Source organism: Malaclemys terrapin, chromosome 18 (assembly GCF_027887155.1).
Source record: "Malaclemys terrapin pileata isolate rMalTer1 chromosome 18, rMalTer1.hap1, whole genome shotgun sequence".
In the NCBI taxonomy this organism is placed as follows: domain Eukaryota; kingdom Metazoa; phylum Chordata; order Testudines; family Emydidae; genus Malaclemys; species Malaclemys terrapin.
The window spans coordinates 4471712-4499507 of NC_071522.1; the positions used below are offsets into that span (position 1 = coordinate 4471712).

Here is a 27796-nt window from a genome sequence, read left to right on the forward strand (position 1 = left end):
TTCTGGCGCCCAGTGTCCAGGTTCAGTAATGCTCTCACTGTGTATTGTGATTCCACTTTCCTTTTGTTTCTTAACAGGGCCTAAAGAGAAGTGAGCAAAGCAGCATGTTGGAACTGTTCCGCCAGAGGCTGCCTGCCCCTCCCTCTGGGGTAGAGAACACCAGCTCCATGTCCCTGACGGCGCCCACACCTGAGCAGGAGTCCTCACGAATACGAAAACTGGAGAAACTCATCAAAAAGAGACTGTAGATGAACAGAAGCAACATCTGCCGCCCCCCCCCCCCCCCCCCCCCCAGCAACTTTGGCCAGGTCTTGTGCAGGCTCCTCGTTATCCTACACTACGTCACTGAAAAATAGCTGCCGAATCAATGCCACGCCCTGAGACGCATTAACCGTATTGCTCTGAATGAGAAGCAGCATGATTTTGGCAAGGGATGAATGCTTCCCAGGGCTCTGTGCCCTTGGGATAGATTAGCCGAGTGAAACCTGTCTCACTGGGGCTTCTCCATGCCTATGGCTTGGAGGAGATGCAGTGAGTTGAAAATGGTTTGACTGAATTACATCCAAGGTTCGCCTGCTGCTCACACCATGCTAGTCGCTCAGCGTCTAGCTGCAGTTCCCATTTGGGGTCTCCCAATGTGGCGTGTTGGACTCTGCCCTGAAAGTGACAAGACGACATTCCTTCCCCATCATAGAGCTGCTTGTTTCTTTAAAAATAAGATTCCCTTAAATCGCTGGCCTCTGGCCCCTAGGACTCTACCAAGCTCCTTCTAAATGCCCAGGACAGGACACTGCAACATCTCCCCTGTGCTCTGAGGGCAGTACCGTGTGCTGAAGCTGTCAGTAAAACAGCAAGGAGAACCCTCTGTGGGAAGCAAGGAGGGGGCGAAATCACTGCATTCACCAGTCAAATCACACCTTACTGCTAACAAGCCAGCGGTCTCTGTTGCTTTTGCTGCTTTAAGGCCAAATTCTACATCTGCTGAAGCAGTCTCCAACGTCTCATTATTTTCTCACGTGCACTGGGCTACCCCGCCCTCTCCAACCCACACTACACCTCTCCCTCTCCTCCACAAAGGGCTGTTCATGGAATAAGCCCTTGGAAGCCAAGCATCAAATGGCACTATCCCCCCATGCTTGTGGCCTCCTGTTTCATGCCAGCTGGAGCCCAGAATGTGGGTGTGCCACTTTGGCACCATCGCTGCCCTGAAGGCAGAGCCGCTGGAAATGTTAGTTTTAATTATAGGCCTGCTGCTTCCAGGATTTCTTCACAGGATGGAACTCTCTCATTGGCTTTAAACGTAAAGGACCTGGTTCTCCTCTCGCTTACGCTGCTGCAACTTGGACTGAGTGGCTCCAGATTTGTACTGGAATATCTGAGGGAAGCATTGGGCCCCAAATCTCACAACACAGCTTGTTTTAAAGTAACCGGAATTGCAATCCAGTTCCCATTGGAGTCAGCAAGAAGGTGCTCCTTGATTTCAGTAATAGCAGGATTTGGGTTGATGGATCTAAATTGTAAAGTGTTTGTGTGAAAAGTGCTCATCTTGGCACATGCTTGCCTGAGAAGCCTTAACTGAGTGACACAATCCCCTCATTATCCCCACTGGATTTCTTCCCAAACCCCCTGGCAACCTCTCCATGTGGTTCTAAAGGTGTGTTTCAGACCAGCTGATGATACAAGACCACAGGGATTTTGATGGTGGGAGAGTTCATGTGCAGCTTCCGTATTGTAATCCATGCTTTCCTACCCAATCTGCAGGAGGCACGTGCATTCAGTGTTTGTGTCAGGTGAGGAGTCACTGCAGCTGACTAGCAATGGTCTCAGGAGAATCACACTCCCACGGCACATCTGGCTTGCTTCTAATTCTAGTATTGATTTGGGGGCCACTGTAGATCCAGGTTGGTTAGTGTTTGCAGCCACTGTTCAGGGATCTGTAGTTCACTTGAGGGAGAGGGAGAGAACACTCCAGATCAAGTACAGATTTATTTTAACCAAACTCCACACACACAAAGCTATGTCTAAAATTAAAAACCCTGCAGAGTTTCAGTGACACTCGGGAGTGGGGGGCACCAAATGAGAAATGTCCTTATTGAGACTAAAAATCTGGCCTGACAGTAGCTTCATGTTCATCTTTTTTGCACTGTCCTGTCCTCTCTTGCACCTGCTCCTTCCCATGTGCGGAGGGAGGGAAGGAGGGACGGATGCGCGCGCGCACACACACACACACGATTTGTTTAAATCCTGTTACAAGTAGGATCTGTTAGAAGCTGGATGTAATAAAATAACCTGAACCAAACTCTGGTCAAATAACTGATAATGGTTGCAATATGTGCAATATTCTGCATTTCCTTTACTGAGAGCTTATTTGATGGATGCTACATGAAGATAACTATTCATGTTACTAAGCATTAACACTCCTGTCCCTCCTCGAAAGACCTTTATTGATGTCTAGGTCTTGAACAAATCTAATATTTATGCTCCATCCCTGCCTTGTTTCCTTTGCCATAATTTGCTAATTTTCAGCATGTGGTAATGCAAGCTGCTGAAGTTCCTACCTTCTCTATATCTGGCTCATTCCCAGCATTCAGTGGTTGGGGTGACCCTGTCCTGTCACAGGTTTTTAAAAGTGGAATCAGAGATGAATGTTTTGGAAAAGGTCCCATAACTTTCTTTCACTTCCCTTTAACGTCCAAGTATCATTCTCGTATGATTATAGGCCTGCTTTGAACAGTTCTGTTGGAATAAGAAATTTTGCCTTTTTTTTTTGTACTGGCAAATAATACATTAAGCCTGCATTTTCCAAAGTCATTGGTGATTTTTGGATTTCTGACTTGAGACACCTTCAGTGGCCCTGATTTTCAGAAGTTGTATGTTTAGTGGCCCTGTTAAGGTGACTCAAGTCAGGCACCCAATCACTAGTCATTTTTGAAAACATAGGCTCCAGTGTTTTCCCTTATCAGCCCCGTGTGAGTGGGACAGTAGATTCTGTGCCTGGGCTGGTAATGATAATAGTGATTTTTCCAAGACTGATAAATCAGCCTGTGTCCTAATAGTTTATGAACCGATAGACTGATTACAGTAGAATTGGGAAATCAGCAGATAAAATCATTTGTATCTGACCAAAACTGTTAAAATAAGAACTGACACTTAAATGAGAGTTGAGATATTGTAACACCTACATTAACCTTGTCTACACCAGGAAATCTTTACAAAAAACTCCTACCATTGAAACGGGTTCGAATGGTGTGCTGGTGTTAAAATGCTGGGAGTCCTAGAGTAGGCAGCTGTTGGAGGCAGCCGGACATGTACACTGGGGAGTCCTGTATCGCTAAGCATGCACCTGAAACAGTGTTAGTGGGAGGAATTTTTGTCAACTTGGCTAAAAGGAGTGACTACAAGCTCGTTATGTGAACTTCTGAAACCTTATCAGAAAGCCTGTTGTTGGATCACACCACTTCCCCTAGGTGCCGATTATTGTTTCTGACACTTCTGCTAGTTTTACAACCTGCATTCTCAGGGAGTGGTGTTTGCACTTCATACTGATCAGTTTACAAAAGACAACCTAAGAAAAGAGGGTGTGTAGTCTGTCTTTCCTGAAGAACAAATAATTAAACCCAACATGGGTTATTAATAGTTATTACCAAATGCAGTAGCCAAGCCCTATGGGAATGCAGGTTGTTTGCATAGATTCATTATCTGCGTGCTGGACTAGTAACTTCACTTTAAATTATTTTTTTCCTCACAATGAAAATTAGCAATAGTGTGGTCAGTGCTGTAATATACTGTGTAGGGATGAAATCTGAACTATTTCCATGTTTCTTTACCCAGAAGACTCCTAAATTGTCGATCTCTGCCATTCAGAATTCTAGAGATAAAAGGAAAGGTTAATAAAGAAAATCAGAAGAATGTTAGAAACCCAGGTGCATTGAATTGTACCCGGTAAAGGACATGTTTGCATTTGTCTTCCTTGATTTGAAATGTTCTTCTCTTGTTCTTGTGTATTTCTCAGAGTGGACGCTTCTGAAAGTGTAAGTGTCAGCTGGTTGAGTTGTACATTTTCTGAGGATAAAGGAATTGTGTTTCTGTATAAAATATCTTCTTAAGTTTTCTGTCCAGGAAGTAATTTCTTGATGTCTATTGGAGTGTGACACTAAAGCTAATTAAATCATTACTAATGACCCTCTTCTAGCCTGTGTTTTGAAGCAATTTATAGAGAACAAACTGGATCCGATTTGCATTTGGAGGGAGGGAATCTGAAAGCTGTGTGTACACGTGCCCATACACACACCTGCACTGCACAGAATGCAGCCTTTGTCCTGAGGGCGTTTGCTTGTGGAAGAATGATATCCCTGTCTTTGTATTCACCACCGAGTGTTACCTGATGTGTTTTAAAATCCAATTGCGTGGTGCTCATGGTATAATACAACACGTGCTGGCCTTGTAAACTTTTACAAACCTTTCTGTATCTCATTTCTTCTCCTCTCTTAGCAGACGGGGTTTCCCTCTTGTTATCTTTCCACCTTGCAGATTTCTATGGCTCCAGCAAAGTGACCTTTCGCAGACAGTATTTGTATTAGTAGCAGCAGAGCCAATGGGATTCTTCCCTGCCCAGCCCAGGTGGGAGGCAGTCCAGGAAAGTTAATCTTGTGTTAGTCAATAATTAGATGATGATGTCTCTACTGCTTACCTTCCAGAAAAGACTTCTCTGGGTACCTTCTGTTTCCTGTATTAATAATGAAAAGTCAGTGACTTTTAGAATACAATAGATATTATTTTATTTTAGTCCACTTCTTTTGCTCTGAGAGTCAGTGGTTCATTTCTCTCTAATATGTTTCCCCTTGCCCTTCCTCCATCAAGTGATCAGGCAGAAATGTGCATGTTAATCCACCTCTTTCACCAAATTTGCAGTGATGAATGTGACTCTCTGTGTTATATCATATGAGTCATAGTGAGTTTCTCCTGACTGCAGGTTGGGAGTGGTAACAGAGGTTTTCCCATCAACAGGCAATTTAAGACCGGTTGGCTCTTTAACATGCTATACTTACATGAACTGAAATGTTTTATTTCCGGCTATGTCACAAGTTGTTTGAACAAAACACATTCCTCTGTGTGTGAGTTGGTATAGGTGGGGCTGGTAGCACCACCTATTGGCTATCATTAAGGTTGCCTGACACTTCCCATTATAAGATCCTGTTTTCTATTCCTTATACCTCTGCCAAATCCTAACTGTTTGGGCTGAAATTTTCCATGCCAGGTGTCTGTCTCACCATTGCTCTGCTATCAGTGAATGTCTATGAAACCCAGCAAAGTGTCCTGTGTCTCTCTAGTGCTGTTCCCAATAAAGGATGACAACCTACCACTGCTAGTAGTTACTCCATTAGCTCTGTCAGGTGGATCTAAAGGTTCCAACCTTACTGATGACCTATGTGGTGTTGATATAATGCTACATAATGGATTTTCTGTTTCTTCAGTTTGCCTTTTTTTAAAATCTAGGAAATTACACACCAAAAAAGTATGTTAAAATAACATTAAGGTTGCAAAGTCAAGCACTCAAAAGTTAGGAAATGCCAGAACTAATTTTTTTTCTGTGCAACCTTAATTCAGCACACTTGTGTGTATGCAATATGATACAATCTTTAATTCCATGATCACTTACTATTTTCCCCACAGACAACCTTTATTCTGGCATTTCCTAACTTTTGAGTGCTTGACTTTTCAACCTTAATAATGTTCTTTGTATGTAGTTGTGTGTGCAATAGTTATGTTGTGGTAGCCATTTGGCTTGTATTAATGAAAGCATCCACTGTGGAACGTCAGTAGCAATCCTCCCGGTATAGATATTATATATTTTCCAAGACAGGCTCACCCAAATTCAGGTAGTAACAGATGAACGTTATAGTGTTCTGTTGGTTGGTTTGTTAGCTCATCAGGCTGCAAATAAGAAATTCCGTTCCTGTTTATGTTGATTTTGTTCTGTCTAAACCACCATGAAACCCATTTTCTAACCCTGCAAAGTGATCTCCGATGAAACTGATGAATCTGTTACTGAGTTCAGTTACAGCACGAGAGGACGTGGACTGGTTCAATGTTCTGACTCTGTCTTGTCTTTTGTTGAGATGCTCTTGCACTGGGTCACCTCGTAGGCTCTCAGCAGAAGGTTGTGAACCTCGTGACCTTGTTAAAAGGGTCACTTTCTTGGGGATCTTTTCTTCTGGAGCCCCCAGGAGGACACAGTTAATAAAAGGAACAGCAATTATAATTCAGGGTAGGAAATAGTGAAATGGAAAATACAGCAAACATTTCTGTTAATCTCACCAAACCCTTTGCTTATTTTCAGCCAACAGAGCTCACAGTTTCCTGCCTGCTGATAACGCTTAGCACCTACAAAGCACTTTACAAATGTTAACTGAGCTTCCCAAGCACCTGTTTGAGGTAGGTGAATGTTATGTCCATTTTACAAATGGGGAAGCAAAGGTACAAAAATCTTGACCTGTTCAAGGCCAGCCACTGAGTCAGTATAACACAGAGGAGTGTGTGACTCCTGGCTCCGTGCTGAGATGCCACTATACCAGGGTGCTTTCTTCATGTTGGTTAAAAAGGGGCCGTATTAGGCAGCAAACAGAAGTGAAGCTGTTGGATGCTGTGAGGAATTAGATCCAACTGCTAAGGGGAAGAGTGAGCCACCTGCCAGAATCCCAGCTGCTACCAGCAACTGAGAGTGGCAGAGGCGTGCATCCTCCACCCCGGGTTTAAGTGTTTGGAAAGGTGCTCCACACCAGCAATGACACACAGGGATTCTGTGCTGTGCAGCAAAGGGAACTGCTGGAAACTGATCAGGGCTTCTAATAACCAGAGTTACATGCAGTCCATGTTCATGAATTTAGTCTACATCCCAGGGAAACAAACGTTTATAGAGCACATGTTAAATCACCTGCCTTGAAGTTTAACTGAGTGTGATTCAAGCACCTTATGTTTTCTCAGACCACGCTGGGGTGAGAAGCCTGGAATTTCCCATTATTTGGAAATGATTTTTCCATCATTATCAAATAACTCAAATTGCTCCTGTTGTTTTTTTTTCTCTCTCATTGATTTCTCCTCTGGACCAACATCAGTGTAGCTATTGTGTGATTACTGATTAAGCTCAGAAAGCTGGCCTGTGTGGAAAGTCCCCTATGGAACGAGGGTCCTGATAAGTTACTTGTATTCTGGATGCATGTGGGCATTAGAGGAAGTAAATGAGATGGACAAACAAGCTGTTACTTACACACACTGGCAAGCATTTTCAAAAGAGACTAGTGATTTTGGGTGCCCACCTTGAGATGTTTTAAAGGGGCCAGGCTTTCAGGAGGGGCTAGGAGCGTGGGCTCCTTTAAGGGATCTCACAATGGGCATCTAAAATCACTAGTCTCTTTTGAAAATAATGTCCCTCCCATCTTACATGGAGTAACAGGAGCGTTTGTGACACACACTGGAATTGCTTACTGCACCTACGGTCTCACAAACCTCTTCCTCTTTGGTTGAAGTTGAACAGTAACTTGGTGCTGTCTCCCATCAGCTCTCCGTGCTGGGCTGGGTCAGCACTTGGATGGGAAACATTCAAAGAACACGAAAGCACTTGATGAAGGAGGGGATAATGATTCAGGAGATGTGCTCTGAGTCAGTCCTGAATCCAGACCCCCATATAGCACTTGGGTGTCTTTCAGATGAGCGGTAAAACCTAGAACCCTGGTGACTTGTGGTGATTAAAGTTCCCGTGACACTTTTCATAAGAGAGGGTTCTTTAACTTGCATTGTCAGCTGGGTTTGATGTTCTTTACCTTCTGTTCTAAGTTAGTGCGTAACATTGCTGTGCACTGTCGAACAGTTGCCACATTTCAGTGGTATGTGAAGGGTCCCCCAATGCAGCTTGTAGAAGCGCTTTGGGATCCTTCAGGGTAAAACGTGCAATGTGAACATGAGACTCTTGCTCCAGGCTGTCAAAGCAGGTTTAGCATTTGATTTACCGGACTTCAGTAAAGAGAAGGCAATAAACACAGGACACTGAACTCTTTGGCTTTCTGCAAGGAGTGACGGGCTCTTGGGACAATGACACTGGTGCTTTTACTACAGATGTACAGAAAGGAGCAATCCAGTGTGCTCCTGCCTCATCTCCAGTTTAGCTCTTTATGGAAGTATTGGTCTCTACTGAATGGACCAAAGTTCTAAATGAGATAAATCAGTCATCTCTTGGCAGTTTTAGCATGCTGTAAATTCAGACTTCTTGATAGTGGAAATCTAGCTTCTCCCCACCCCACCCCATTAAATTTCTCTAGCTACATTATCAGCTGAGTGTCCTCTGATCTGAGAAGCTTGGCAGCAGCTCTGAAATACTAATCATGTTAGCTTGGAAATGGCTTCTTGAACCTTTTCGGGCCTCTCATTTCATAAAGGGTTTTTGATGGGAGATTTGGAAGTAAAAGGTGATCTGCTTTCCCATTGTTAGAGAGACCAAAATGTCCGGCCTTGGGTGTATTTAAAACAAAAGCAACAAACCACCTGTCCAGCACTTTTACTCTGACCACTGATTTGAATCAGGTTTTTAATGTACTTTTTTAAATCCACATTTTTCAGTGAAGACAAACAACCTAATAGCATTTCTTCAAAGGAATGTAAATTCCTTAAGGAAGTATCCGGAGTTCCCAGCAGTACATAGCTGCAAACCACAGACGCCTCTGGCTGAAGGCTCTGTTCTGCTTTTAATTTGGGGGTAGGGGAGGAATTCTTTTGAAGGGTTCGGGTTCACTTGTGCTGGGCCCGTCAGGCTAGATTGTGTGTTACTGTACAGCAACGTGTTTGCTTTGGCTGCCAGCAAACCTTTCTTTCCCCTAGAGGAGTCTTCCCCCATCAAATCTGATGATGCGGCATGATTATTCAATTAGGATTTTCCGAAAGCCATTCCATTAGCCTTCCTAGCACTACAGGAGTCTGGAGACCTTTCCCTCCGCTCCTCTGTCCCCTGCACCCCCATCAACTGTGCCTCTGTAGCAGAGGCCATTTAGAAATCCAATTAACCGGACAAGTGCTATTTATATAGGACAACATTGTAAGGGTAAGTATGTCTTGGAAAGTACTGTGGCCTACACACAAAGTTGCGTTGCTTTAATGAAAAGCATGCCTTTAAACTGAATTAGGGCAACTTTGGTGTAGTTTCTCATATCAGTTTAAACCTGGTTTATATCAGTTTAGCCTGCCCTTGTAAATTTACAAGGGCAGGCTAAGCTGCTAGACAAAATGTATTTAAGACAATGTAAGTGTGCCCACAAAGGAGTTAGCACCAGATTAACTAAATCATTTTAAAATAGCCCCTTTAAGGCCTGGCCTACACCTAAAACTTAGGTCGACCTAGTTGTGTCACTCAGGGCTTGTGAAATTTTCACACCCTGAGCTCCATCGTTAGGTCGACCTAACGCTCCGCTGTATGTGGAAGGATTCCATTGACCTAGCTACCTTCTCCAAGAGAGGCAGGTTAACTACACTGAGAGAAAAAATACTTCTGTCAGTGTAGGAAGCATCTACGCTATTGCGCTGGTGCAGCACTGGAGCTCTGCTCCTGTAGTGTAGACATACCCTAAGGTAAACTGGTGCAACTTCTGTGTGCCGGCAAAGCCCTACTGGGCCGTGGTCCCACACACCCTTCACACATGTGCCGAACGTCACGCGTGTGACTCCAGTGGGACTACTCGCCGGAGTAAAGTTAAGCACGTGCAGAAGAGTTTGCAGGATAGCAGCCTGAATAAGGAGCTCAGGTTTTAGGCTCTGGGAATGCGCACTGCTGGCTGCTCTGAATAAAAACAGGGAAATTGCCAGAGGATCTCGGAGATTGCTGAAATTAAAGGAAATCGTATCCACTTGACTCCTTATAAACACCCCTACCCTCCCCCCCCCCGACCCCCTGGGCGCTGATTGAATTACGTAGCCAGACCTTTCCCCCGGCAGCTCTAGATAGAGTAACAGCAGAGCGATATTTTCCTCCGTCCCTCCCAAGCAGTGACAATTGGGTGCTTAGAAAGCGCTGACTTCAACCATTACACTGCAATCAGTTTGAAGAGGGGCTTCTTAGAACTCCTCCCGTGTGTGCTAGGGCAGGGAAAATGTAAACCTAGCTCCCGGTTTGCTGCTCTGAACTACCTTGGCTGGGTGGTTTCATGTTTCCATGTGGCTGCGTTTTTCATGTTTCCAGTGTGGTCATTGAGATTTTCTCCAGGGTGAATGTAAGCTGTTTAAAGCGGGAAGGAGGGTCTAGGGCAGCAGCCCTGTCTTCAGACCACCTCTGGAGTACAGTGTACACACGCCCTAGCTAGGGACCAGGCCTCTGTTTTACGATCTGCCTTTATGAGTTTAAAAAATGCGGTGACACCAAAGATAAATAATACCTTGGCAGTTATATTTCATACTTGCACATGGTCTCAGTAAATAGGCTGCTCCCCTGGAGTCACAAGATCTGAAATATATGGCCAAATGAGTGCTCGGCTGTTTGCATTAATAACTAAACCCACTTCCAAGCTGATAAAATCAGGGGAGTGACTTTGAACGGGGACAATGTGGAAGGGTGTCACGCCTGGGTTTAAAACTGTGACTCAGCCCTCTCTTGGGGTGCGCAGGATGTACAGTCATGCAGAGTGGGACTGGATAGGAGTGAATTTGGCTGTTAAATGAGGAGACGTGAAGATGTTTACAGCATAAATTATCAGGGTTACCTTTGGCCCAATTTGAAACCGCTGGGGCAGGGAGTGCTGGCTGCTGGAATGTGACTGCAGTGAAGTAGGGGCTACCAGCCCTTTGGGTCCCCAGTAGGCCAGTGTAGGAAAATCCATTTGTTTCCTCCTCTGAGGGAGACCGCAGGCAGATAAATACCCCCCTGGATTAACAGTACCTTCATGCAGGCAGGGAGAAGGGGTAGTGTCAAGCTCTGGAAGGCTGGGCAGAGCTGTGACTCTGGGTGCCTGGCCTGTGTAGACAGGATGGAACAGCAGTAGATCTTACTCCTCTTCATAACAAAAGCCAGGATAGACTCAGGGAATGGTACTGACAGGTAGCTGTATCAGCCCAGGATCCCCACTTCCCCTATTGTGCAGATTTGATGTCTCTCAGCCCAGCTCTGCGGAAGTACTGACCCAGTGAGTGGTGTGTGGAGATGCCCTGGGTGAAATTCTGGCTCTGCTGAAGTCACTAGAAGTTTTGCCATTGACTTCAGTGAGGCCAGGGTTTCACCCCTTCTTCCTAAAGTCCAGCCAAGCAGAATTCCCTGCAAACTTAATACCCTATAACAGTGTGAGAGTCCCAGAGCAGTGAGGTGTCTCAGCTCAGCTGGAGTGGGACAGAGGAGATGTGGGTGCTGCAGGAGTCTCGGCTACAGGTCTGTTGGGTAACCTAGGGCAAGTGACTGCCTTTCGGTGCCTCTATTTCCCCACCTGTGAAAGGGGGGTGATGCTACTTCCCTGCCCCACTGGGGCTGTGGTGAGTGACCTGCTCTGAGAGCCTGACCTGCAAGGCGCTGGAGAAGGGAGAGCGCTGTTTAACCCGTCACAGGGTCCCATCAACAACTGGCATTTTTGTCTCGCCCTGTGCTGCACCGGAGCCCTGTAAAGCCCGGGGGAAGCAGGCTCGCTGTGCGACAGACACCATCCGAACCGCGGGGCTGGGTCTGAACCCCCCGGCCCCAGTGCGCTGGAGGCTGCGTTCAGCGTCTGGGGATTTCAGAGGGGCAGGGTCCCCCCTTCGCAGGCTGGTTCCCCGGGGCCCGGGCGGGGAGCCGCGTCCCCTCTGTGCAGCGGGGCGGAGCGGGGGGGTGGGACGCCGGGGCCCCGCCCGCTCCAGTCCCCGCGGCCGGGGGCGGGCCCTGCTGCCCAGGAGCCGGCGGGCCGGGAGCGCGGCCAGTGCTGCCGGGCCGGGCCATGGTGGGGACGCTGGCGCTGCCCGAGGGGCCCGAGCCGCTGGACAGGAAGCGGCGCGGCGAGCGGGTGCTGGACAGCCCCGACTCCGGCCTGCCGCCCAGCCCCAGCCACTGGCTGCTGGCCGCCGGCCCCGAGCGCGCTGCGCCCCCCGGGCTGCCCGAGCCGGACGCCGCGGGCCAGGCGCCGCCGGTGAGTCTTGCACGGGCCGGGGCAGGGGCGCTGGGCGTGCAGCGGAGTTGGGGGCGTATGCACGTCAGCAGGACCCGGCAGTGTCCGGGGGTGTATGGGTGCATGCACGGGGCAGCGGGACCCGGGGGTGTATGGGTGCATGCACGGGGCAGCGGGACCCGGGGGTGTCCGGGCATGCATCTCTGCTAGGGGTAGCCGAGGGGCACAGGGGCGTATTGGTGCATGCCCGGGGTTGTGTTGGGGGCGCTGGGTTCAGGCTGTGAAAGTTTTCCTTCCCGATGATCGTGCATCCCCAGCAGGGCTCGTCCCTGGTTCCCCCTCAGCAGTGGCTGCACCTCCCGGTGTGACCGAATGTGGGTGAGGGCTCTGGTGATCAGCAGCGTCCCCCTCCGCCTGTCCCCTCTCTGCAAAGATGCGGCTCCTGCCTGCAGAGTGATGCAATGCTTTGGCTCTCCTGCTCGGCGGAGTAGACAGGAGCACAGTCGAGCTCACAAATCCGCCGGTGTTTCTCGTCCGCTTGTGGTGTGCAGAGATGTCCTCGGCCGGTTCTCTCCCGCAGCGTTCCAGCCCCGCTGGCTAGAGGCGCAGCTGCGAAAGCTTGATCCCTTTGGTGACCGTCAGCTCCTCTCCGCAGAACTGTTTGCGCATCTTTTGGTAACAATCCCGAAGCCAGAGGGCAGGGGGTTAAGGTGGTGTGCCTGCCAGGAATATACTGGAAAGGAAAGGCTGGGTTGTGTAGCTGGCGATAGATTCTTTTTATTTAGATTTTGGTCTCAAGTCACACCAGAAGGCATCCATCCAAGCCCTGAGCATGCGTTTAAAAACCCAGTCGCAGCAGAGTGGCAGTTAGAACTGGTACAGATTTTCACCTGGAAGAATGCATCTAGACAAGAGAGAAGTCGAAAACAAGTGACCCCTTCACCCAGAACTGCTGCTGCTTTACTGTTTAATTTATCTGTGCGGGGGCTGTACCCACAAAGTGCCCAGCACCCTCTTGGCATGATGGAAGTACAGACATCAGTACCAGTGGCTGGTGGCGGAATTGTAGAATCATGAAACTGAGTTATTCATTTACAACACCTCCCAGCTTTCTGTCTGTGACAGGAATTCCATACGGCCCGTCACTCTTGCACACAGACTGTCTGGAGTCATTTTCCACCAGGCCTTTTTAAAGGTCTGTCGCACACTCAGATCTTGCTGAAGTGAAAGCCGCAAACTGGCTTCTAAGGTATAGGGGGCCAGGGGTGAATTCTGGGGTCTGATTTTTTTTCAAAGGTGCTGAGTACCTGCATCGTTCGCTAATTTCACTTGGAGTTTGGGGTGCTCATTACCTCTGAAAACCAGGCCTTTTATTGTAGATACCGGACACCTCACTGGCTCATCTAGATCAAAGATGTGTTTAAGATAATGCAAGGAAAAGGGAGAACAGCTTAGAAATGCCAAAGATTGAACCATAAGATTCTTGTAACATCCAGGGGTCTTAAAGGAGCATTCCCAAAGCTGTATTCAGGAAAAGCAGAATTCGCCTGCTTGGAGGTGCTGTGCTAGCCTCAGCATGCAGACCATTCTCCTCCTCCTTCCCAGCTGGGGCGCCTTGGCAGCAGGGAAAGCGCCTCACAGTCCATATGGTGCTGTAAGAGAGGAGACGGTGGACTTCTCCATTCCTGGAGAAACCCCAAGCTAGAAAGTTGCCCCCTTCCTGCAGCGCATGTACATACTGGATGCAGCTGAGCTTGGGAAATAGGGAGCCGGGAAGGCTGTTCGGAAGTTCATGGAACTTAATAACCTGTGAAGGTTTCTCTTGCAATTGATGTATATAATTGACCGATGAATCCAGTGTTGAGAGGTTTCATACACACTTTGCAAAATATTAATGATGATAAACCCAAACATAAATCCCCGTAGCAGGCAGTTTACATGACACCATGCTACCCCTGGAGGATGTACTGACTCCAGCCCCTCGCGGTGGGGAAGGACCTTTTCTGTATGAAGGCCCCCGAAGTACCAGGCACACCTATTGTGTAAATCCGTGGGTCTCCGTGGAAGTCAATGGAACTGTCAGTCATTTACAGATAAGTCTGTTTTGGGTAATGTTAACTTTATCCTTGACATAGGAGGTGACTAAACATCCATCCCCTCCTGGGATTGTACTGAATTGCTATATTAAAGGGACTCTCTTTGCACTTTTGCAGAATGCTGTGTTCTCTCCCAACCCGCTGCTCTCCAGCTGCCCTGCGAGGTTATGCCCTTTATCCTTTGGCGAAGGAGTTGAGTTTGACCCTCTGCCACCAAAGGAAATAAGGTAAATACAGCATTACCATCAGTTAGTGTTTAAACTTCCCCTTCCCAGGGGCATAGGATGCAGTAAAGATTTAACAGTCACTGTGCAAAGGAGCAATAGGATTTATCAATGTGTGTCTTCGATGCAAGCTCAGTTATTTGTAGGACTGTATAGTTCCACCCAGCCAGTACATTCCTCCACTTATGCCTTCACCCAGCCCTTTGCAAAGGAGTGTTCTGTCTCCTTTAACCACCTCGAAGAAGAATTTTCAAGGGAAGGCTTCCCCTGTCTCTTTATTATGCTTCTTAGTTCATTATACAGCTGCTAAATCTTGGGTTCTGTTTAATAACTTGAAAGGTAATCACGAGCAAAGATCTTCAAAGGGAGTAGCTTTCTAAAGGGTTGTTTTATTAGCGGAAAGGAATTCCACTTTCTTAAGCTGATGGTTTTATAGAGAAGGTTCTATCTTATCAGCAAGAGGTAATCCTGTGAACTGGAGGGAAAAGCTAATATTTCGAGATGTGGAATTTTTTTAATACAGTGCCTCAGTTCATAGTATGTGAATTATTCCTCTGGACATAATTTTGCAGTAAAAAGGAACAAAGTTTCCCTTTCTATAGGCATAAGTAGAACGATCATATTGATCAAACAGCACGCTGATAGATAGGAGGATTTAAAAAATGTTCACTAGTGTTGACAAAGGACCCAATCCTGAGGTTGGAATTGACGCTTGGTACCATGCAGGATCAGGCCCGGTGTGAAGCTGAGAGGGAAAATCTTTTTCGGTGCACACAGGCTTCCAGTCCCATCTCATATTACAAACCCAGACATTCTTGATATTAATTTTCATATCAGAAATGCTCAATACAATAATTGTATTATTTTTTGGCCAGTCGAGTCCATGGTGGTTTTTCTCATGGAAACAAGTGGGTATAATTGTATTTGCCTTGGCTGATGACCCCAAGGATGGGGAAGGATAAAGAACTCCCATAGGACCCTTGATGGATAAAAATACAGAAAACAGCATCTGCTTCCATAGGAGCTGCAAGGGGTCGACAGCTATGAAAATCAGGCCACAGGGAGTCTAAATGGATCTAGGTGCCTGGTTGGGCTGCCAGAGTCTGAAAAGGGTTGTTTAGGCCTCACCAGGCTAAGAAGATGGTTAAACTGATGGCATTTCTGGAAATTCCAATAGAAAAGGAGATCCTGCCTAGAGCTTGTGCTTGGACAAACAATGAAAACGCCAGGCGTGCTACAAGCAGAAGGTGGTTTTCCTCTACCCCTAAATGGAAAGAGAGAGATCGGTGGGAAAATATATATTTTAAATAAAAAAAGCTTTGGACTAGGAATCCTAGTGTTTATCCAGCACTTTTCATCCATGGATCTCAAAGCACTTGACAAAGGAGATCAGGATTGTCCGCCCCATTTTACAGATGAGGAAACTGAGGCCCGGAGAGAGGAAGTGGCTAGCCCAAGGTCATATGGCTGGGAATGGAACCCCTTGTGCCCTAGCTAGGAGATCACCTTGCCTCCCATAGTGTCTTTGGCTAGCTACATCTCCCAGTGAGCACTGGCCGCTGGAGCGAAGTGAGATTCACACTAGGGTCTCTCTTGTGTGTTTCAGGTACACCTCCTCGGTGAAGTATGACTCAGAGAAGCACTTCATCGATGATGTCTATATGCCTGTGGGGTTAGGCATTTCCTCGTGCAGCCAAACGGTCGTCTGCATCCCTGATTGCACATGGCGCAGTTACAAAGCCGAGGTCCACTTTGAGCCTCGGAACAAGCCCCTGCGTTTCGCCAGCACCACCATTGTCTACCCAAAGCACACCAAAACTGTGTACACCACCACTCTGGATTACAACTGCAGGAAGTCCATGCGGCGGTTCTTGTCCAGCATAGAGCTGGAGTCTGCAGAATACCCTGGGAATGATTACCTCCTGGATGGCTGCTGACTGACACCTGTCTCTCTTGCTATGATCCATCCTAGTTCCTTTCTACTGTACTGTACTAACTCTCCACTAGCTAAAGTGGGTAAAAAAACCTAATTGCCCAGTCACTCTAAGGGAACCTTACCTGTCGCTACCTCTGACCCAGCTCATAAATTCAGCTTTAAGCGTCAAAATGGCCTGCATTTAATTTTCTATGGGAATTTAGCTTTTCGAGATACCAGTTTATCCTCCTTTAGAGCTGCTGATTCCCTCCCCTGTTCCCACGTTGCAGTAATCGGGTGAAAATAAGGGAAATGTTTCCAAAGAGGAAAAGTTAATTGCTCTTTCACAGATAAGGGAGCGTCTGGGACAGTGGAAAAATGTACATGATCTTCATGCTGATGTGTAAAACCAATGACAATTCTCTTGCTGCAGAAAATTTAGCAGATAATTCAGCCACTTGTAAACAGAGAGCCATAATTAATTTCAGCTTTGGTCACAGGACCTTGGTAAAGCAGAAAGTGCTGATATCCTTTGGCATAGGCTAGCTGATGGGAAATCCACAATTTTATATTTAAGCAGATGTTTTTTAATCGCATTCATGCCTGTTTTTAAAGATGTTTCCTTTAAGGGGTGGGGGTGTGTGTGGAAAGAGTTTTGATTAGAGCAAGAGTTAAATTGCATTTGGGTAGCTGTAGGCAATCAGCATAGAAGGAACTGAGTTATCTTTCTTCCGGGTCCCCTAATCTTACAGAACATCTTGTGTACTTCTCAGTTAGTTAACCCAGCCTCAAACTTGTGCAACTATTTGTCAGTGCAGCAGATACTAGAATTTGCAGGCACTGTACTGTAACTTGTGAAAAATATTATGCAGAAAATTATCTCTATGGGGTGATGAATTTTGGAAAGCCAAGTGTAGACATCCGCTAGTGTCAAACCGCTAGTATCTGGTATGTGCTAATGCTGGCACTGTTTCTCACTCAAATGGAGCTACAACAGTGGGAGAATGTTAGGAAATCCACAGTGTGGAGGTCATAAAGTGGAAGTAGAAACCTGGGAATCCAGCAGCATCACCTAGGGTACGTGGGAGTGACTTGCCAAGAAAGGCATTGATTGCGACAAAGGGAATGCAAAATTGTCAACTGGCTAGATCCACAGCCATGCCGGTGCTTTCCCTGTTGCACTTCACAAAGATCATTATTCTGTCTCAGTTTTTCGATCTGATGGTGTTGATGATTTCACTGGGGCAAGGAAGGTCTTCCATACCCAGCAGCGTCCTGAGCAGCCCTGCAGTAACACATCAGAGTGCATTTCAGCTGGAGATCACTGAGGGTTGGGGAGTGGGCAGGAGAGAGGTGGTGAGAATAATCACTTCAGAATAACCTGCACCTTAACATTGACTTTGTCACACTTTCATGCACTTTGACCAAACAGGTGTGGCTTTCTAAATCTCCAAAATCGTTGTATCTTTGTTGAAAGAGAGGAGAGCAGCATGGAAAGTGCGTGCTTTCAAAGATGTTTCTTGTACTCTGTGGTGGTGTAGTAGTGATATTGTGGATGTTCCACAGAAGCCGGCTCATGTCTTTTTTTGATATATCTCCCCCAACTCAGATGGGGCAAAATTCATCCCTCTTTAGAGCAACAACCCAAGACCACCTCTCAAAAGGGGACTTCTGTAGGGCATCGGGACAAGGGAAAATGTCATCAGTAGAGAGCAAGGAATGCAGAATGTGTGCTGGCTGGAGATTATTATTGGGGCTGCAGTAAGATAGATCCTGCAGTTTTACAAATGGCCTGTGCAGAGGTATACTTTGCAGTTTGGTACAAATGGCATGTGCAGAGGTATATTCTGCAGTGTGCTACTAATGTGAGCTGAAATGATTCAAGAGACTGAAAGTGCAATGGAAGAGGGGATTTGTTGGGTTTTTTGTTTTGCCTATTGATTCCCTTGAATCAGTTGTTTCTTTAAACCTTGTTTCCTGCCCTAAAACATTTCCAAGGGAGACTTGGAATGCTGAATTTAAATAGCCATCCCCATAAGAGACTATGGGTACAGGGATTCTGACCAGACCTTTGACCCCACTGAAGCTATTGGAACTTCATGGGGTGTGAATCAGGGCCAGAACTACCAACATGACTAGTATAGCCTAGTACCAAATGCACTGAATCTAGTCTGTACTATTTAAGAAATGCTAATTACATTCCCACTAAGACCATTCCTTAAGTGTTTGCCAAAAGTGCAGTCACGACAGGGCACAAGCCAACCTCTGTGTGTAGGGGTTTCAAACATAACTTCTCTGTTGGACAGGTTATTCCATTATTGCTAGCTTGTACTTTCCTCCTGCCACTGTAGGAGACAGGATACTGGACTAGAATGGATGCCTGGTTTACTCCACATCACTGTTCCCCTGAATTCATTACAAGATTTTGGAGAGAAGTTTTATTTTAAAATTGTAACCATGACCTGTTCCAAGTTAAATTAGAAAGAACACTTACACTATGGTTTGACACAACACATGGTTTAAAAACACAGATTTATTGATGTTCCTCTTTAAAAAGATGGTAACTGATGGAAGATGCTTTTTAAAAAATTCAGATTACTATATTGCAACACCTTGGTTCTCACTGTGCAAGATCCAATACATTCTGCTGTCTGTGACATGATTTCCCCCCCCAAAAAAACAACAACAAAGTTTTAATTTGCTTTATCTCGTTTAACTAGTAATAAATTATATGAAAACCATAATTGTAGGGAAGTCTCTTTTTAACTGAAGCCTTATTGGTTGTTGATGGGTCTTGAATGCGAACTAGAGTCACAAATGGCTGGTTCATCTCTACTGCATTAACTCTGTCTGGCTGGGAGTTATTACTGAAATTAGTGGGTAAGTACGGTGTGGAACAGTTAGATATCATTTATTACACGATTTACTTAGAACTAAAGACTTAATATATTCAGCTGATCTTAGATCCTGTTTCTTTTATCAGACTTGATTGTTGCTAAATTCTCTAATAAGCCATATCAAGTATAAAATTGCCTATACAAATATAATACAAATGCTATGGCTTCATGAGTTTAGTAAGACACTTGAAGATGTTCTTTTAAGACTATTGGAAATTCTCCCCACAGCATGTATTTCACATCTGGTACCATTTTATTCCTAAAGAGCTAGTTCTGGTTTCTGATATGTATTTTGCCACATATTGCAAACAAAGCAGTTGTTGTTTTCAAATGAACTGAGTATTTAAACAGACAAAACTCTTTTGATTGTGGATTTTTTTTTAAATGGGGGTGGGGATAGTCCAGGTGCTCTGATGGGCATAGTATATAAAAAGTTATTGGAATGTATTATATATTTAAAAAAAAATTTGATTTGTGACCAGCTGTTCTTGTCAGAGAACTCTAACTTATGTGTCTGGATGCCTACTGTCTTGTTAAATGCTTCTGACTTTCCAGGCTTGTGGATTTTTTTTTTTTTTTTTTTAATATCGATAGAAGGGTAGGAATTGATGCAACAGAATACCAATTCTTTAATTCATAATAGAGTTTTTTGTGTACTTTTTTCGCTGCTCATTTGCCCACCCCTTTGCATAAGCGCTTGGTTTTCAAGTAATGACATTGTTGGAATCTAGTGAGTCTTGAAACAGAATATATTTATAAAGAACCAACCTGCCATTGCAAAAGTGCCAGTGGCATTATGCAGCCAATTAAAGGCAATAGGATTAGAGGATCATTCAGTGATAAAATATTAAAGAAAACAGAGGAGTCCTATGCATATAAGACAATAGTTGTTAGAAAAGACCAGTGCATTCAAATAGCGTTTAAGAAGTGTTTTTAAATCAAAGGAACATATTTCCGAGCAGGTAGAGGGAAGTTACGAGAACTTATTATCTCTCTTCTTTCAGATGCATGGTCTTTTTTTCCCCAAAACATCTCCTTTTGTCTGCCCTTGGCTATTTTTTAATATTCTAATATTGTAAAAGTATTCTGAGGAAGTCGTATGAAAGACATTACTGTGTGTGTGATGAAAAACAAGGGCATCTGAAAGGCTGATGGAATGGGCGGGGAAGCCTATTAAGTGAAAGACTAATGATTTTTTTTGTTTTGTTAATTTTGGCCACCGATGCAGAAGACACCCAGAGCCATGTTGCTGCAGCAATCACGGTATTGACAAGGACAATCCTGTCACTTGAGAAAAGGGCACTTTTCAATTTAGTGCACTTTGTTTCTGATTTAAATCTCCGAGTTCAGGGATCAATACAATAAGTTTTTGTAACAGAAGAAAGTAGTATTGTCTAGCAAGATTGCCATAAGAGCAAGCCAGGCACTGAGACCTGGATTTTAATCCTGATTCTTCAATGCATCTGACCTTAGGCAAGCCTATCTGCATATCACTTACTCTAGTCTCTATGCACAGTATCAAATCACTTAGCTACTTACTGCCTCAATTTCCCCATCTGCAACATGGGCTAACATCTGCCCACTTCACAGAGGTACTGTGAGGCTTAATGCATTCGTGTTTGAAAAGCACTGAGATAATCCAGTAAGACACTGCTATTTATGAATAACGTCTGAGCAGTAAGAGGGTACTTGAGGGCAGAGTAGTAGGATGTAGAGAACCTTTTAATAAAACCATCAAAATAATTGTTTTATTGTCCACTTTCCATGTAGAGTTTTATAACAGGTCTGGCAGAAGTAAATGGAATACCCTGTTAGTATGGGGAATAAATCCCACTAACAACATTGCCGTGAACAAAGGTATATACAAAGTTTCAAAGTGACGGTTTTGTTGCCGTTACTGTTTTAAATACAGATATAAAATAGAGAACAATACTGGTTTACACAACTTCCTGAGAAATATTTGGTAATGCTGCTGGTTGCAGTTCAGACACTTTGGTAGCTAGCTCAGCATTCAGGACCTCTTCTTTATTTTCCTGAAAATAAGGACTGGAGCGATCCTCCTGACATATTGTCTGACCACTGTTTGTGTATGGATCTTTGGTTTGAAGTAATGGGAAATGCTTCAGAGTCAAACATGGCTCTGTGGGTAGCTGTTGCTGGACATATAACCCGTAGCGTTTCCTTCTGTTCAGTTTATAGATACGCAGCCTTTCTTCCTCAGCAGCAGGATCTTCAAGAATCCCATCCCACCGAAGGCTTTCATTGATCTGATCAGAAATGTCCTGCTCTGTTTGGGTAGAGCCTGAAGTATTGGAAGCTGATAATAAAAACTTATTTATTTCTGCATCAATGTGAATCCCCTTTACAGCATTTTGTGCTAGGTCAGGATCCTTCCTGACGCTTAGTATTTCAAGTAACTGAGCAGAGAGGGTCTGATGCTTCCTGCTTTTGCTGTGATGTTTATCTGGTGAAATGAGAAATAATATTAACAGAGAGCTTATACGGCATCACTGTCACCTGGGCTTTACTGTTCACAAGGTGATGAGAAAGATACAGATAAAAAATCATTAAACATAGCACAGACTCACTGCCAAGAAACCAGATTTGTTAACAAAATATCAATCACATAAGAGCTCATTGTTGAGGGGAAATATGTATTTAGCTCAATGACTGACGCCATTTATAGAACTACTGTACTCATATAAAATGTACGTAAGCAGAACTTTTAACATACTCATAACACTTTGATACCAGCATCATGCCCATTGGACCAGTATGACTATTGCGTTTTGTAAAGTAGTTGTGTGCACTTTAGTATTGTGTTTTTTCCAATGTGAATGTTAAACATTTGAGTTAAAAGAATGGCAGAAACTGAAATGAGAAATTGTGACCATTATTTGAATACCACCTCAGGCTTTTAATGCTCTGCTAACCAGGGAAACGAGATAGTCCTTGTGCCAAAAAGTTTACAGTCCTAAACTAGAGAAAGTTTTCATAAATCCTCCCTCAAAAAATCAGATTGAGAGTTTCCCTGCTACAACTAGGATTAATTTCAGTTTTAATTTGTCTCTCCAGTTAAAGGGCTAGTGAACAGATACTACTGAGGAAAAATGTCTCTTGCAAGCTGTGCTGGAGCTATTTTTTAAAGTCTTGCCCTATTTAGGCCTCAGCTTCCACCAATGGTTATTCTAACTAGCTTTTGCCATTGTAATAAATTAGTCCTGCTTCCTTCTAAAGTTTAAACTTCACAAAATAGACAGATTTTTTAAAAATCCCTGATGTTTTAGTAATGTGAGTAATGTTATTTTAATAAGATGCCTGACATAACTTTAATAGTTCTGTTTCTTTACATGATTGAAGAAAACCTCCCCCATTAAGAAGTTTTGAAATTAACCCTCACTCTGTTGGTGTATTAGCAAGCCAAATACTGTTCATTAGAGGTCAAATAAATTTTGACTCGCATCAATTAAATGTTGAACATTCAACCAACTGTAGTTCAGCTCTGTGGAAAAAAAATCAAAAATATATCCAGCTACCTCAAATCTTGTAGCAGTTTTGTGAAACTACCTACTCTCCAACAGATGTCCTATGCCTCCTACAGTCCACATGAGGGAGCTACATGTACTTCCAATAAACCATTTGTTTAACAAAAAGCAAAGGCTACAACAAAAAGTACTAACAGGCTATAATTCTAGGTGGAGGTTCTAAAATGTATAAGATTCCTTCTCACCAAAAGCCCAAACTTATTTCCTGGGATCTACAGCAGCTAATCTTTTTTTTTTTTTTTTTTTAACCTATGACTGAACAGTAGTGAAAAAGGATGTCTAATTATCCCAGTATAATAGTAGTTTTTTACACTATGAACAGGTACGTAAATAAAGCCAATCTCAACTCAAGACTGTGTGTGGTTCTATATTTATAGCTACCCATTCCAAAATATTACACACGCTCTGTGACGTTCCCCTAGGGTTATCTGGACTGGTGATCTGCTAGGTCACTCCAATCCTCGACTCTGGGAGCCAGCCTTCCCTGCTCTGCTGTGAGAACCCCCACTCCTGGCTGTTCACGCACAGCCTCTGGTATGTAAGCTGCTTGGATTGTGCATCTGAATGACTAGCCAATATCTCTGGTCCCAGACACAACCCTATGAACCTCTGTCTTGCAGTGTCCAGTTATGCCCGCTGAATGCTGCAAGCTTATGAGTTTGTCAATTTAACAAAGAAATTGATATGTACCAGGCTTGTTCTCCCAAGGGAAGTTTCTGACATGCTTCAAACCAAATTCACGCTTCAGGTAGAATTAATAAATTTATTAACTACAAAGATAGATTTTAAGTGATTATAAGTCAAAGCATAACAAGTCAGATTTGGTCAGATGAAATAAAAGCAAAATACATTCTAAGCTGCTCTTAACACTTTCAGTGCCCTCACAAACTTTGATGCTTTTCACCACAGGCTGGCTGGTTGCCCTTCAGCCAGGCTTTCACCTTTGATCAGCGCTTCAGTTGCTTGGTGTGGTGGTGTCTGTAGATGGAGGTGGAAGAGAGAGGAAGAGCATGGGAAAGGGAAGGGGGTGACTCACTTGAGAGTCCAACAGATCCTTTGTTGCTGCCGGGCTAGTGTCCTTTGTTCCTGTGAGGCTGGGCTGGGTTTGTCCAATACATGCCCTGATGAGGTCTGAACTGCCCCTCGGTTCCTGGACAGTTTTGCCTGGGCTTGTTTTAAGCCATGAGGACACATTTTCAGCCTCATAACTATATACATTAAATTACAACCTATAACATTATTATAACAACAATGCTCAGTGCATCATGAGCCTTCCAAAGACACCAGACATGACAAACTTTGCATTGGGTACCACACAATCATAAGGATGAACATGGGGGTGTAGGGTGTTCCTCTGAAGTACAGAGCTTCACACCCTCCAATACATACACAGAGGTATAGCAGGCAATCTATACATATGCTGGCTGATCAATACACACAATCAGTAATTATACCCATAACCTCTAAAGGTGATAACGCACTTCCCTCACTAACAGCAGGGACAGCAAAGTGGAGACAGACTTGATTCTCCACTACCTTACCCTTTGTGTGGTCATGTGCACCAGGCAAAGGGCATAAAACTGCCATTCTCATTTGGTAGCATGTTCCATAGAGTGCGCTGGTGTAAGTGATGGTCCAAGGCACTGGAGCATTGGGCCCACTGGAGCTAGCGATATGTTATGCAAAAGCCAACCTGGCCATAGCCAGAACCAGTGTGGCCTTTGAGAAGTGACAGCTGCTTTCCACCATGCACACCTGCCTCCCATCCACTCCTTGCAGGCTGTGCCCCCATCCTCCAGGTGCTGTGCCCATTGGCACCCATTGCTATAACACTGCATTGCTAACCTGTCTCCTCAGAGGCGGAGGGGCTGCTGCCATGCCCGCTGCTCCTGGTGTTACTATCATCCTGGTCTGCTTTCTTTTTCTTCTTCTTCTGTGGTTTCTTCTTGCCTGTGGCCTGTGGTAGGGATGAGGATGGCGTAGGGGTTAGGATCCCCTTACCTGGCTGCTTGCTGCTGGTCTTGCCTTTCTCCTTCCCAAGCAGCAATTCCTGCACCCCCTTGCATCCTGGACTCTCCTGCATGGGGCACACCCTGGCTCTCACACTGAGCTACTGCTGAGCCTGCAAATAGGGGGAAAGACTTGTTGAAGGGCCTTTCGGTGCCCCCTTCATCTGCTGCAAAGTCCACCATCTTCCTAGCGCAGGGCCCACACATCCCACACAGTCCACTCAGTTCACCTCCTTCCACATCACCCTTCCCCCAATCCTCCAAGTCTTTCCCCCTGCATCTTACTCCTTAGAGCCCTCAGGACCTGACTCCAGAGACCCCCGAGTCCTCAGTCCCCCCCAATCCCTGTCCCCTTGATCACACACTCTAGTGATCTGTCATCTATCTCGACCCCCAGTCCATGTCCCTCGGGCCCCTACTCCCCAGACATCTGCCCCCAGAGACCCCTGTTCTCCCCAGGCCCTACCCCTGGATTCAACTCCCCAGAGAGCCCCCCACTCCCCAGAGTCCCTCCCCCGGCCCCTATTCTCCAGAGAGCCCCCGACCCCTACTCCCCACAGCCCCCCGTCCCTCCAGACCCCTAGTCCTGCCCCCCCGGGGCCGGAGGTCACCTTCCCCCCGGAGCCGCCGCCGCCTCTCTCTAGGGCCCCCCCCCCGACGCGTCTCCATGGCAGTGACTCAGCACCAGCTCCCGCGCCCTCCGCCAGAACAAATAGTCCGTGTGTTCCCCGCCTCGAGCCGGGCACGGAGCCCGCGCTGCAGACGGGGGGAGGGCGGCAGCTGCTCGTCCACGGGCTGTTCCGTCTCCAAGGCGACGGGCCTGCCGCCCCGTACACCCCAGGGGCCCGGATCGGGGCCCTCCACCCGCCAGCCCTAAGGTGGGGTGACCCGCGCCAGAGCCCATTGCACGGCTGAGGGCGAGCCTGGCAGAGCCGCCTTGTCCCCGCGGGGAGGCAGAGGCCACTTGTCATTCTCTGGGGGGGGGCAGCCCCTAGCCCAACACCCCCCGGCCCGCGCGGGGCCACAGGGGCTCCCGGCAGGAGACACAGCCCCGCAAGCGACTGACCCTGAGGTAGGACTAACTGAGCACGAGGGCCGGTAAGGAGCTCGCCAAGGCGGCCCTTTGCTCCAATCCCTGCTTAACCCTCACCACAGCAACGGGGTGAGCGCTCTGCGGCCAGGGGTAGTGACAGACGGGCAAGGGCAGCAGTCGCGACATTGCTACAAGCAACAGAGGGTCCTGTGGCACCTTTGAGACTAACTGAAGTACTGGGAGCATAAGCTTTCGTGGGTAAGATGCAAGAAGTGAGGTTCTCACCCACAAAAGCTTATGCTCCCAGTACTTCTGTTAGTCTTAAAGGTGCCACAGGACCCTCTGTTGCTTTTTACAGATTCAGACTAACACGGCTACCCCTCTGATACTTGACATTGCTACCGTTAGGCAGACCTAGCGGAAAGGTATCATGGTTTCTCTGTTCTTTTAGCCGTACTCCAGAGGGATGATGCTCAAACACGGTCATTACTCTTGCTACAAGGAGTTCATAGACCCCGGTGGTGGGCGTGGTAGAAGAACCTGAACAGAGTAACTGCTGGAGGCCCTGATCCTGCAGGGATTTGCACCTGGGCTTCATTTTATGCCCTGTGAGTGTGTAAAGTTCACCACATGCTCATACGGGGTGTAAATTGAAGCCCGTGCCTCAGTCTTTGCAGGATCAGGGACTAACTAACTCTGTTACTATAGCTTGCTGCCTGTCACCCTGTAGCTACCTGTCCCATTTGCAAAGGTCTCCCACAGCCTTTGCCCAATCGCCTGGTGTTTTAAACCTTTTATGCCTGTTACAAAAATCATGATTCTGTTTTTATATACCCGGGTTAGTTAAACCTCAGCCTCTCAACAGCTGCCACACTCCCTTGCCCTGTAGTGACCCTGTAGCTCTGCTTCCCTGAGCCCCATCATTCCCTTCACCAACTAGGACTCTTGCTACACAAATTCCCCTCCAGGGCTCTTGGGCTAAGGTCCTCAGAGGATGGAGATGGATGGCAGGAGAGAGATCACTTGATCATTGCCTGTTAGGTTCACTCCCTCTGGGGCACCTGGCATTGGCCACTGTCGGTAGACAGGATACTGGGCTAGATGGACCTTTGGTCTGACCCGGTACGACCTTTCTTATGTTCTTATGTTCCTCCTGGTCCATGTAGGCATAGTGTCCAAGCATGAATGCTGGTCTTGCTGGAGGCAATCCTAGCAGATTTATAGTGACGAGGGGCACGCTTGGTAGGCTTTCAGGCACTCGCTCTCTCCTATATGTGGCCTGCTTGCTCCTCTGCTGCTAACAGGCGCTTTGGGAAGGGGCTGTTTTGTCTCCCCTCTGCGGAGTCATTGGTTGGATGGGAGGGAGGGGAAGAGTCTGTTTGCAGCAGCCTGTCAGCAAGAGGGATGATTTATGCAATGTGGAGAAGTCGGGAGGCGACACAAGTTGCCATGTGAGCCAGAAATTCATCTCCATAAAGGTCTGTAAATGATGCATGATTCCTGATGTCCTAACAGAGTAAATGATCCGCCTGTCTATAACTCATGAATTTTCTCCCTAAGCATCCCAGTCTAAGCCATATAAATGTAGGGCTTACTCAGTTTTCTCTTCCCTCACAAATACGAGTAGAATTGGACCAATAATCGTGTTGCAATGATGTATTTAGTGCACTGTTACTGTATTTTGAACTAGGCTTTCTCTGCCTCAGTTCCTTCACCTGTCAAAAGAAGATAATCAATCCCTTGTCTTCTGGGGGAAAGGGGAGGGATGAAGGGGCTTGTGGGGGGGCTTAGTTAACTAATGTGTATGCTGACAGGCACTGTGTGTTGGTCCCTAGCAGCTGGAAAGTGACAGAAGTGTTTCCCAGTCACTCTTGGAGCACACAGCAGGAGGGGCTGAAGCATTGCTAGTGTTACAAGGGAGAGGTATTGTCACTACTAAACAGCAGTGTGTTAGCAGGGTATTGGAACCAGAG

The 27796-nt window shown here is 46.0% G+C and overlaps 3 protein-coding genes across 3 annotated transcripts in view; 2 read left to right on the forward strand and 1 right to left on the reverse strand.

The window, feature by feature from the left end:
* Positions 1-4186, forward strand: part of VPS53 (VPS53 subunit of GARP complex) — an 88883-nt gene extending 84697 nt beyond the window's left edge. The window contains exon 22 of the mRNA XM_054008008.1: positions 78-4186. Within this exon, the coding sequence (XP_053863983.1) occupies positions 78-248 (171 nt within the window). The 3' untranslated portion in view covers positions 249-4186. The remainder of the gene's footprint in view (positions 1-77) is intronic.
* Positions 4187-11905: 7719 nt separating this feature from the next.
* RFLNB (refilin B) lies at positions 11906-16559 on the forward strand. Its single transcript, XM_054008010.1, has 3 exons — positions 11906-12125; positions 14318-14427; positions 16031-16559. The coding sequence occupies exons 1-3, from the start codon at positions 11937-11939 to the stop codon at positions 16359-16361; spliced, it is 630 nt and encodes a 209-aa protein (XP_053863985.1). The 5' UTR covers positions 11906-11936; the 3' UTR covers positions 16362-16559.
* Positions 16560-16577: 18 nt separating this feature from the next.
* On the reverse strand, positions 16578-25473 carry LIAT1 (ligand of ATE1). The gene is made up of 3 exons (XM_054008011.1): positions 25402-25473; positions 24627-24903; positions 16578-21700 (listed from the first exon to the last, which is right to left on the reverse strand). The coding sequence occupies exons 2-3, from the start codon at positions 24862-24864 to the stop codon at positions 21174-21176; spliced, it is 765 nt and encodes a 254-aa protein (XP_053863986.1). The 5' UTR covers positions 24865-24903; positions 25402-25473; the 3' UTR covers positions 16578-21173.
* Between the last annotated feature and the right edge of the window lie 2323 nt (positions 25474-27796).

Coding starts and splice junctions, on each gene's coding strand:
- LIAT1 (XM_054008011.1), bottom strand. CDS start 24,864: ATGCAGGAGAGTCCAGGATGCAAGGGGGTGCAGGAATTGCTGCTTGGG. Junction 21,701..24,626: donor CTCCGCCTCTGAGGAGACAG/GTTAGCAATGCA, acceptor TCATTTCACCAG/ATAAACATCACAGCAAAAGC.
- RFLNB (XM_054008010.1), top strand. CDS start 11,937: ATGGTGGGGACGCTGGCGCTGCCCGAGGGGCCCGAGCCGCTGGACAGG. Junction 12,126..14,317: donor CCGCGGGCCAGGCGCCGCCG/GTGAGTCTTGCA, acceptor GCACTTTTGCAG/AATGCTGTGTTCTCTCCCAA. Junction 14,428..16,030: donor CTGCCACCAAAGGAAATAAG/GTAAATACAGCA, acceptor TGTGTGTTTCAG/GTACACCTCCTCGGTGAAGT.